Raw genomic sequence first — 11,870 nt, forward strand, 5'->3', positions numbered from 1 at the left:
ACAGGCGCAGTGTTTGCTGGGCTGTGGGTGGATTTTGTCTTCAGGGTCATCGATCAAAGTTCACATCACTCCTGACGTCTCGGCGACGGCCATTTTCATTCAAGCAGACTCTTTCTGTGAAGATATATGTCCGTGTATTGTGGATGATTTTCAGACACTTAGGGTATCGTGGGATTTCTCCTGATGGACTCCAGCCGAGTGCGCAGAGGCCGCAGGTACACTAACCCTAACTCTTCTGTAGTGATTCACTTCTCTTGGCTTTCAATTCACATCCATGAAATGATTTCTGTCAAAAACAGTCTCTCCACACAAACTCATTTAATCAAGTGTACTTGGGTAAAGTTCAAGTATATTTGAAGTATGCTTCATCTAGCATGCATACTGTCATCAATGTACTAGTGTTATTTTAGGAGTAGCTACTTGGAACTAAATAGACCAAATAACGTTTTAGTTTCTAAACATGTAATAAGAGTAAACCTTGAGTCCACGAGCAGACCGAGTGTACACTTCCTTGTTTTTAGTGTAGTAGACGACTGTGTACTTGAAACGCTTCTTTTCTTGGGAGATTGAACATCAACACAAATGATCATTGAGATCTGTTATAATATCATGTTTTTATGATAGATCTAATAATCTGATTATTGGATATGTTTCTCACTACACTTGCTTTGTGTGAGATGATACATTAGTTTAAATGTCCTTTAGATCGGGGGTTTCAAACTTTACGATGCCAGGGACCTCCAAATATGAACCTTTTGTGGGGACCCCCTTACTAAAATACATATCCACATACAGTTGTGTTCAAAATAATAACAGTGTGTTTAAAAAGTGAGTAAAGCTCAAAATCCTTATAATAACTTTTATTTCAATACACAAATGCGTTGGGAACACTGCACATTCTATACTAAACCAAAACACGAAGAATAAAGCATGACATTTGTTATTATTGTGAAGAAAGAGAAGAAAATGTTAAACATTTACTGTATAAAATGAAAAATGCTTGAAGATTTAGTGTTCTTGTGAATCACTGAACTAATATTTCGTTGTGTAGCCACATGTGTGTTGCATGTAGTCGAGCAGCTTCTGTCAGCTCAGAACGACTGCACTACAGACCACAGTTCCTCTGCATGTCCTGCTTTTGTGTTGTCGATGTCACCCCACAAGGTCTCTGTTGGATTAGGGTCTGGAGATTGGGCTGGTCACTTCATAAACTAATCTTGTGGGTCTGGAACCATAATGCTGCTCAGTTACTGGTGTGTTTGTCTTGTTGAAACACTCATTTCCTCTTCAGCATAAGGCAACAAGACCTCTATAAGTATGTACTCAAACGTGATCCCCGGAATCTGATAAATAGGCCCAACGCCATAGTATGAGAAACCTCCCCATATGATGATGCTTGATCTTTGGGGATCGTCTGGCAAACTGTCTGCGACCCCGAGACCCGAACAGAACAATCTTGCTTGCTTTCATCAGTCATTTCTCTTTAGGTCAGTCAATGTGTTCTTTGGCAGACTGTAACCTCTTCAGCACATGTTGTTTTTTCAACAATGAGACATTGAGGGGGCTTCTTGCGATAGCTTGGCTTCACATAGGCGTCTTCTCCTTGTTCCAGTACTCACAGTTAACATCAGACTTTCTCTGATCACCCTGGAGCTGAGCATTGGCTGATCTGCGCCATTTTGTCCATTATTCCATCCATTCCAATGGTAGTTTTATGTTTTCTTTCATGTCTATCTTTTGGTTGCCATTTTAATGCATCAGATATCATTTTAGCTGAGCAGCCTTTCATTTTCTGCACTTCTCCATGTTTTTCCCTCTTTAGTCAATGTTTTATTTAAGTACGCTTTTCTTCTGAACAATGTCTGGAACGACACATTTGACTCAGATTTTCAGAGAGAAATGTACAGTCCTTCGTCTTGAAAGCAGCAGTGTTTTCACAGAATGATTTGAGCTCCACGCTGCTGTTATTGTGAACACGCCTGTTTCAATGAATGATTCAATTACACAGAATGAGCATCATGCATGTCATGACTGTTGGGTCTGTTTGTTTTCTATTACTCTACTACACTTGTCAAGGATTTGCCAAATAGAAATATCATTTCTACCAGTGACTGATCTGGTAAGTGATGTTGGACTGCTATTATTTTGAACATAACTGTATGTTACAAAGACAACGTGTGTTATTTTTTCGATTAATCGTTTTTTTACACCCCTAATTTGTAGCAATTTAATGACATCTTTACAAACAATACTGCATTACATAGCTCAATAAGTGAGATACAGTAAAGGTCCGGTGTTGTGCCCAATTTTGACTCCCCGCCAGATTGCGACTTCAGTGATACTGCTGGGGCATTAGCTCATCTTTATCCCTCCCCATATAGTGTTTCAGGAATAATGCTTAAGATTCTGATATCCGTCATATCAATATATAATGTCACTACAGAACATTAGATGAGCTAATGCCCCACTTCTAGAAATGGATAACACACTCACTGCACTTTAAGTAGCACTCCACTATGTATGTGTATATGTGTGTATCAGTCATGTATGAGTATGCCATATTGGATGTCCTGTTTACTAATTGTGTCATTTCCTATACGTTGCTGTTAAGTGTGTGTGTTTAAATTTAGTCAAATCATGTTTAAATTATATGTTATAGCTGTGTTTCCTAGGTATTGTTTGATGACTTTGCATAGGGACTACAAATGTAAAATAGCCTGGGGGCTAATTTTGGCATATGTACATTGCTGTAAAGCTATGTTCATTCATATGCATTGTCCCTTTTAAATAAATAAATAAATAAATAAACATTGTGCTTTTGCACAATAAAGAAAACTTACAGGATGTGCTCCGTCATCTCCATTCTTTGAACTTATATGTGAAGCGCTGCGCCTCACAAACTGAACCAAACTCATCAGCATATTGTCAACGCTTTTCACTTTCATTTTGTTTATCTGTTTTGTCAAATATTCCGCCTATTTATTCATTTTAGACTACATTTACATTTTACTGAATTTACATTTTACATTTAGTCTTTAGCAGACGCTTTTATCCAAAGCGACTTACAGATGATGAAACATTGGAAGCAATTATAACAACATAGGCAACAAAATACATAAGTGCATCAAACTAGTCCATTAAAGCCTAGCACAGTATACAAAGCTAAGAATAGACTATAATTTTATGAAAAAATATATTTAAACTTCTGAATTCTACAGAAATTTTGAGGGCTGTGTTTTTGGTGTTTTACATGTACAAATATTCACAACATCATCATTATGACAATAAACTGTTTCCATCACCTTAACGGCCATTTGATGGAAGACAAACTCTTATAAACAAAATAAAAGATAATTTTTGCATGTCCGTTTGCGTTTAGGCTTTCTTGTGCGCCTTTTCAAAACATCTTAATAGTTAGATAGAAAACCCCTCAGAGATTCCAGAAGTGACAAATGAAGCACTGTAATGAGAAGAACTCACTAGAAGCATAAACACCCCCGGACCCCAGTGACAGACCCCTGCTTTAAATGAGCGAGACATGATTGTGCTTATTTGTGTGTGTGTGTGTGTGTGTGTGCAGTATATATATATATATATATATATATATATATATATATATAAAGAGAGAGAGAGAGAGAGTTCACTCTTGTGTAGTTGTGTATTAGTTTGACACATGAATGTTGATTTCAGCAGTGAATGAGTTTGAGGAGAGCAGCTGAAGACTCCATGGATGTTCTGGGAGAAAGAGAAGCTCTGCAGCAGTTCTTTAACGGTAAGATCGGCTTTAAACAGACACAAATATCACATCATTTACACATAATCTTGTGCGTTCATATCTGTTATTTCTTCTATAAGCTTTCCTGTCTCTTAGTGGTAAGAGCATTGCATTAATAACACAAGGTTGTGTGTTGGATCTCAGGGGATTGCAGATACCTGTGTATAAATGTATAGGATAATGCAATGTAAGTCGCTTTGGATAAAAGAATCTGCCAAATGCATAAATGTAAATGTCTTCTCAAATGAGAGAGTGTGGAGTTGATAGTGTTGTGTGTTCTTTATGATGACTGAACTCTGACTGTAATCTACACACACACATACCGTTTACCATCAACAGTTCAAGGCCACAGAGCTGTAAAAAGAGAAAAATACTTCAATGCTCATGAAATCTATACAGTACATATACACGACAGGTCAAGCGTTTCCACTCACACGTCTTACAATAACAGTGAACTCATCAAAACTGTGGAAAGAGTGAAATGTCACTTTGGGAATTATGTTGTGACTAAAGACGAAATAAATTGAAACATCTGGAGGGAGTGAGCAGACATGTTTCTTCAGGTGTCAAACAGACGACACATCTGTTGTGATCTCTTATTGACTTCATGATTCAGCTCAAGTCTTCCGTTTCAAAATCAGTTGTATCAAATGAAAGGTTTGAAAACAGATCTCTTTAGATTTTTGTAACTATTTAAAAAATATTGTATTATAATATATGCGAATGAAAAGAACATTTCATTGGTTGACTGGAACCAAAGTAACTATTGGTGTCCCAGTGCATGTAAACGTGTTGCTTGTTTGTTGTTGTTTCAGGCGAGGATGCGAGCGGTGTGTTGGACACCAGTTTTTTGGAGCAGTACCTGAGCAATGAAAGCGACGCCACGTTGTGAGTTCAACACTTTTCAGTTGACACAAATCCCCTGAATCAAATCATTTCTGCTCAGTGTGAAGTCATGGGATGTTTTGTTTGTACAGTATGTTACCTGAATCCCCGCCGGACTCGTGCTCAGAGCGCAGTTCTCCTCCACAGATACCAGGTGAGATCTCTCATCTGCACACATGACGTCTGTGGTGTCTGACTGGAGATGAGAGCGTTTGTGACGTCCACAGGTTCAGGATGGCCCGGCGGTCAGATGGGGGACGCGTCGCTTCACGTGGGCCGTGATTCGCTTTCTCAGTATGTGAACACATCTGAGTCGCGCCGTGATTCAGCGGCTCTCTACGCTCTTCAGCATCATCCCGGCGCACAGATGACATCCACTGATGGTCTCCTGTCATCTGATCCCGTTCACACATACACAACCGTCAAACAACACCAACAGCCCGGGTAAGAGATGTGCGAGAGTCAAATGCACGCATGTAAATGACAATAAGATTCGTTTAGCATATTGACTTGATTCAACAGACATATATCACATGAGAATAAGAAGAGAAGACGCTCAGATCCTCTGGATGGGAACACAGAGCCGTGCAGGTGGAGCGACTCGCGTTGGACCCCACCCACATTCTGTTAGTATGACATCACATGTGTTTATCGACACGCATCATTTATTCCCCCTCATGGTGGTATGTGAGTCTTTCTTCAAAAGCAGATATTTCGAGAAATGTCTCTGCGGTTTTTTTGTGTTCAGAGTTGTCCTTCAAACACTTCTTGTGTGCTCTGAAGAAGAAAGAATCTTTTAAGTTAATGATGAAAGAATTCCCTAAAGTATTTCTCAAATATGATGTAATACATTTACTTCACAAGACAAGAAAAATGTTCAGAAAATCATGACAAAATTGACTTTATTCATCAAACCACATGAGGGTGATGAGGTTGCACGAGCGCTGTCAGTGAGGTTTGTGTGTATTCAGGTGGAGATCGAGGAGCATGCGAAGCGTTCTCTTCTGACAGCGACGGCGGTGGACATCACTTGTTGTCGTGGGACAGATACCAGCCCGGCCCATGGTCACGGCTCTATAACAGCAGGTTTGAGGCTCTGTAAGCGACCACCGACACTTTTCACCCATAGCCGTCCTCCAGCAGAAAGCTAAAGATTAAACTCATACGAGCGCGTGTGTGGTTTGTGTAGATCTCCTCCAGGTTATCATGTAGACGCTGATAAAGGCTTCAGTTACTCCACAGCCGATGAAGCTTTCGTGTGTCAGAAGAAGAATCATTTCCAGGTCACCGTTCACATCGGAATGCTAGGAGATCCCAGTTACGTGGAGACCCCGGCCGGACCAGTGCCCGTAGAAAGTTTCCACGTGAAGGTGTTCGGGGTCAAGGTACAGACGGCACTGACGAAACATCTCATAGTTAAACTACACAACACTACAAACCGACTCTCTTGAGTGAACTTTGACCTTTGTGTTTTCTTCAGCTGGAAGCACACAATCACTTCATCACTATCGAGCAGTCTCAGTCAGACCGCAGTAAGAAACCTTTCCTGCCGGTCAAGTGAGTGTCCTCGTCCGTTCAAATCCAACTTAAATCTCACACACTTACATGATGTGCACGTGAGGTCAGACAGTCGATGAGTTAGGATCGCATGATGGGACAGCAGAATGTTAGAGATGGATTCACAGATGGATTCACGTGGTTTGTTTCAGAGTCCAGCTGCCCCGAGATAAAATCACGAAGGTAACGTTGAGCCGACTTCACTTCAGCGAGACCACGGCCAATAACATGAGGAAAAAAGGCAAACCCAATCCTGACCAGAGGTTTGTGTTCAATCCATCCCTCTCGCTTATGTGAAACATTCAGTAGTTACACACAGAAGCAAATCCGGGTGTTCATTGGGTTTTGTCCATTTAAAGACTGTAATGACAGATGTAGATTATGAAATGGACAGTGGACAGCAGTTGTCGGTTTGTTGGTGCATCTGCATCATTTATGACTGTTAACAGTATCTCACAGGCCATCTTCATTAGGACTGGCACATGCTGTACTAATCCCAGCTGGGCTTTATAGTGCTTACTTGAGGTGTATTGTAGGTTTATTTCTATTTATAAAACGATTAGTTCTGGTCCTTGATTCTGATTAGTTGAGCCGAGTTCTAAGCCGTAATAAGAATCCCCTCATTTACATGGCTGACCGCATTACATAGCCTAAATATCACTTCATTTACTTTATTTTATGAAACCTTGCTACGCATATGGAGTAACCATAACATAACATCTTTATAAAAGCAATAAGCCATTTGAAGCAGTGTGTTACAGTGCATTTTATAACAGCTACGGGGATTTAATGAGTCGTGCCACAAAACCCTTAGCTGTTATAAAATACACTGTTACACTGAGCATAAAAATCACACCCAAGCACTATTACAATCAGATTTTAGTTTTATTATTTCAGTTTACATTTAAGGATTTGACTTGTGTAGTTTTGTCAATTTAGTCAATTCTCATCTGGAAGGGTTAGGTTCAAGATTATGATAGGGTCATTTTTCTTCAATTTAAGGTTTTATATAATTTAATTTCAGGGATGTATTTTATTTGTTTGTTCTTTTGTCAGATATTTCATGATGGTTGTTGGTCTGTATGCCACCGTGAGTGAAGAGAAAAGTTTTCTGCTGGTCGCTAATGTATCAGAGAGACTCATCGTCAGGGTAAGTGTGTACTGAACTCCTCCAAAACACACCGCAGACCAAACAGAATCAAGTATTCCTGCATGCCGTGCAATAACAGATATGAACAAAATCCTCAAAACCAGAAGCCTTTGACATTTCAACCTGGTGCGGGACTGTCAATCATTCATAAAACAACCATTTCGACATTAGCAAACCCCCTGGAGATCTCTTCATCAGAGATGTTGAAATTTGATCTCTTCGTTTGAAGGCGTCCAATCCCGGACACTTTGAGAATGACACTGACGTTCTTTGGCAAAGAGGTCAAGATCCAGAGACGGTGGTGTGTCACGGCAGGATTGGCATCAACACGGACAATCCCGATGAATCTTTAGTGGTCTGTGGGAATGCCAAGATAATGGGCAACGTAATGCACCCGTCAGACCGGAGAGCCAAAGAAAACATTCAGGAGGTACAACAGTTACACACACACACACACACACACTGAGAACTGATGTGAAGGACCCGTCACGTCACATCCAATCCTACGCTTTTGATAATGTCGTAGGTGGACTCGACGGAGCAGTTGAGGAGAATAACACAGATGAGGATCGTCGAGTACGACTACAAACCAGAATTCGCCTCCAGGATGGGAATTGATCAGGTCCATGAAACCGGTATGAGACGCCGCACATGTCCGTGAGTTCAGAAATCCAAGGTGAGATGAAGTGAAACGTGTCCGTCTGCTCTCTCTTTCCATTCAGGAATCATCGCACAGGAAGTGAAGGAGCTGCTGCCGTCTGCGGTCAGAGAGATGGGTGACGTCACGTGTGTCAACGGAGAAACCATCCCTCACTTCCTCATGGTGGATAAAGTCAGTGTGTGCATTCACACGTTTCTCTCCGACCGATCGTCCGGCAGCCATGAATGAACCTGATGTTGTGTTCGCAGGAGCAGATCTTCATGGAGAACGTGGGAGCTGTGAAGCAGTTGTGTAAACTCACTGACAATCTGGAGACTCGCATTCAAGAGCTGGAGGTGTGGAACAGTCGTCTGGCCAAACTGAAGAGGCTCGGCAGCCTGCGCTCCAGTAACTCATCTAACACCAAAGCTAATGAAGCAGGGTCCGTATTTATCTCACTCGAGTTTTCATTCATGATTAATGTGTTCATGTACTGAAGCACTGAAACATCTGTGTGACAGAAAGAGCCACGTGACACGTCCTGCGCAGAAGACCTCATCATCTACAGTACGTGCATCATCATCATCATCATCAATCGACACACGCACAGATGTGTTGACATGAGTTGTGTTTTGTGTTGTAGAGGGACTGCTGTGAGAGATATCAGTGGTGTCTTCGGCATCGAATGTTTCAGGCCAGTATCATCATGCTGGTGACCACCATGGCTGTGTGGTGAGGCCTCACTCCATCTCCATCACATCACATCCGAAACATCTAGAACTCATGTCTTTCTGCCTCTTTATTCCCAGTGTCATCTCTATAACGGCTCTCTACATGTTGACGTTAGAAGACGTGGACTTCAACAGCAGGTACACATTGTCATCTTTATCTCTTGTTCTCTGTGTTTGTCTCCTGAACGCTTCATGTGTTTGTACAGTCTCAACAGCAGTGACATCGTGCCGCCGTTCACCACCACAGAAACGCAACTCACGACAGGTGCCTCTTCACGCACTTCAGTGGTGTTTAGTGTTGCTTCATCAGATCATGACGTGTGTTCATGTGCTGAATGTGTGTACAGCGTCGGCCACATCTCCTCCCGCTCCCTGGCCTCCAGACATCGACTTCTCCGACGTCTTCTATTCAGATGACATCTACTGCTGTCCTTCTGATCTAACATCATCCACAGCCACCAATCACAGAAGAGCTGAGAAAGGTGTTTTTATTTGCCATGGGATTAAAATAAGTTTCTGTTGTCATCTTGAAAAATCATGTGATTGTCTTTCAGAGGAGTGGATGGAGAAACTGCCAGAGATACTAAAAAACTCCACAGACTGTAAGTCCATCCGGTTTTACAACATTTGTAAACTCACTTTCATTTGGGTCTTCATAATCATTTTTCAAAGACTGACACACTGAACACTTTTAAATGGCTTTCTTCATGCAGGGGGTGCTGTGAGCTGAAGCAGGGCTCCAATTTCAGCGTAGAATTCTAGGAATTGTGCAAAATTCAAATCATACCTGCAAATCTGGCTTTTTTAATGCAGGAAGTTGAAGTTGGTCTTAAGTAATAATAAACTTTTTGTGAAATAGTCTCACTATCCAGACGCCTAACCAATCCAACTTTATTTGATTAAGCGCTTTACACAAGCAAAGTTGACCAGAGAACAGCTGTACAGAGAATAAATAAGACATTATAATAAAAGACATGATTGCCTATAGCCTATAGCGGTGGCAGCTTAACATCAATCTACAATTAACAATGGGCAAACCAACCATTCACATGATTAAACACAACTCAACACCGTATGGCGGCTGACTGACTGTAGACCTTTCAGCCACATTCTCAAATGTCATTTCTCCAGGCCTGCATGTGGCCTTTATTTCGGGATTGATGCTGATGAAGTCCCGCATGAGGACAGTAATGTCCAGACTGTCCCTAAAAAAACTCTGAATTTGTACAACATTTGGACAACAGCACCGCTCGTGACACTTGACCTTCACTCACGAATGCCGTGACGTCACAAGACTTTTATGATGTCATTGTGGCTTTGCTTTTACAGTAAATTCCTTCATGTTTTCAACTAATATAGACATTGAAAAGAACAAATAAAAAAAGTCGATAAAACATTTTTAAATTTATATTTGACACTAAGTTTTTCTTTCGCTCGACTCCAGGGGGGGCTGCAGCACCTCTACTTCGCCCGGGTCTATGTTTACATGCGCACACAGATCCAAAATTCTGTCACCATTGCCTGACCCCTCATGTGTAATAGCTGTGAATGATCTCTGTGTTTTTGACAGGGAAAAACACAACCATCCGCTCCATCATCATCACACAGAACCTACAGACGATCGATCAGCAGTACTGTGACACACATGACTATGGGTACGTGTCGCTCCTCATCATCATAGGCTCTGTCATCAAACGATGATCCTGATCATGATGTTTGTGATTGTAGGAAGGGAAAGTACAGTTACCTCATCCCCCTCAGTAAACACATCCCACCCAACATGCCCATCACCCTCCAGATCACGTGAGTGACGCACACATGCAGTGTATATGTCTAAACATCTCACATGTTTTAGGTATTCAAAAGTGTCATTTTGAGTTTTTCACAGAGAGAACATCTTTCCTCACTAAGTGTCTTATTGAGCTCTCGCAGCTGTTAGTGTAATGTTGTGTGTGTGTGAGCAGCACAGATGAGCTGTTGGTGATGTATTTGTGTTCATACGATGAGAGAGAGCAGTGTTATTCTGTACTGGAGCACAGCGGCCTGAAGTCCAACACGGCTCTCAACACACAGGTACATTCTCCACATCACCTCACCTGACTGAAACACGCCCACTTCAGAGCGCTAGCCCCGCCCCCAGAGTCCCCGTCCATGTGTTGGATAAGATCTATGTGAAGAACTATGTGTTTTTGTTTCTGTAGGGTTACGTTCATAAATGGACTCTGGCCGCCGCCAATCATTACCGCTCTTCTTATCACTTCCGGGTCGCCGTCGCTGTGAGTCGTGTTCGCATCTTTACGAGATTCATTTCATTTTAATGTGACTTGAGAAATGATAACGGTCACAGAAGAATGAAACAGAATAATGATGATGATGTGTTTGTCTCTCGCAGGGTTTGGCCAACTGTAGCACCGACCCAAACTACGCTGAGTTCTTATTCACCGACTATCAGCTGCACTTCTTCCGCCGCTGTGACTGATAACACACACACACACACAAACACAACTGAGCGACATTTAAAAAAATGTGTTTGCGTTTATGCATATATAGTTTCTTGTTTTCCAAAAGAAAATCTGCTGTAAACACTGAATCACACACACATGAGAGAGAAGAGTGAGGTTTGGACTGTTCCAGCAATGCTTTGACAGCATAAATCATGTTTAACTCCGCAGGAAGGAACTTTTATTCCTTTGATTTGTTTTGTATTTGTGGATGCAGATGATTCAGAAGTTATTATGATGTTTTTAGAAGTGAGCTTATATTTATATGACAGTACTCATGATGACACGTGCTTGATTTCAATATTAAACGCCAACAATGAAGACGTCACATGGATGATGTTGAGATTCTAGAACTCACACTGAGTTGATTTAGAAGATTAGATTAGACTGTTGTACGAACAGTGTGTGTGTGTGTGTGTGTGTGTCTGTGCAAAACTCATATTGTTACGATGACTTATTCAGCCACGCAAATAAAGTGGACAATGAGCTGACAGATGAGTGATGCTGTTTTCATTCATGAACTCTATTTACAGATAACAAGAGTTTATAAGAGAAAACGGTCTCCAGTTTCCAACATAAAAACAAACGGATGTTTTTTCAAGTAGTCTAAAGAACATTTGCCGTCTTCACT

General features: G+C 41.3%; 1 protein-coding gene across 2 annotated transcripts; it reads left to right on the top strand.

Annotated features, from left to right (window-relative positions):
* Nucleotides 1–76: 76 nt before the first annotated feature.
* Nucleotides 77–11,870, top strand: myrfl (myelin regulatory factor like). Of its 2 annotated transcripts, XM_079454852.1 has the most exons (27): nucleotides 77–215; nucleotides 3,694–3,772; nucleotides 4,591–4,663; nucleotides 4,753–4,814; nucleotides 4,888–5,104; nucleotides 5,183–5,286; nucleotides 5,632–5,758; nucleotides 5,850–6,045; nucleotides 6,141–6,217; nucleotides 6,370–6,480; nucleotides 7,274–7,367; nucleotides 7,597–7,797; nucleotides 7,894–8,002; nucleotides 8,090–8,199; nucleotides 8,277–8,449; nucleotides 8,529–8,574; nucleotides 8,651–8,739; nucleotides 8,817–8,876; nucleotides 8,945–9,003; nucleotides 9,086–9,220; nucleotides 9,293–9,340; nucleotides 10,309–10,393; nucleotides 10,467–10,541; nucleotides 10,703–10,811; nucleotides 10,940–11,014; nucleotides 11,131–11,209; nucleotides 11,642–11,870. In XM_079454852.1, the coding sequence occupies exons 2-27, from the start codon at nucleotides 3,697–3,699 to the stop codon at nucleotides 11,728–11,730; spliced, it is 2,679 nt and encodes an 892-aa protein (XP_079310978.1). In that variant the 5' UTR covers nucleotides 77–215; nucleotides 3,694–3,696; the 3' UTR covers nucleotides 11,731–11,870. The 2 variants fall into 2 exon arrangements, with proteins under 2 accessions (XP_079310978.1, XP_079310979.1); XM_079454853.1 differs by lacking the exon at nucleotides 11,642–11,870 and having other exon boundaries at nucleotides 3,691–3,772; nucleotides 11,131–11,366.

This window comes from Barbatula barbatula (assembly GCF_947034865.1).
Source record: "Barbatula barbatula genome assembly, chromosome: 4".
Taxonomy (NCBI): Eukaryota; Metazoa; Chordata; class Actinopteri; order Cypriniformes; family Nemacheilidae; genus Barbatula; species Barbatula barbatula.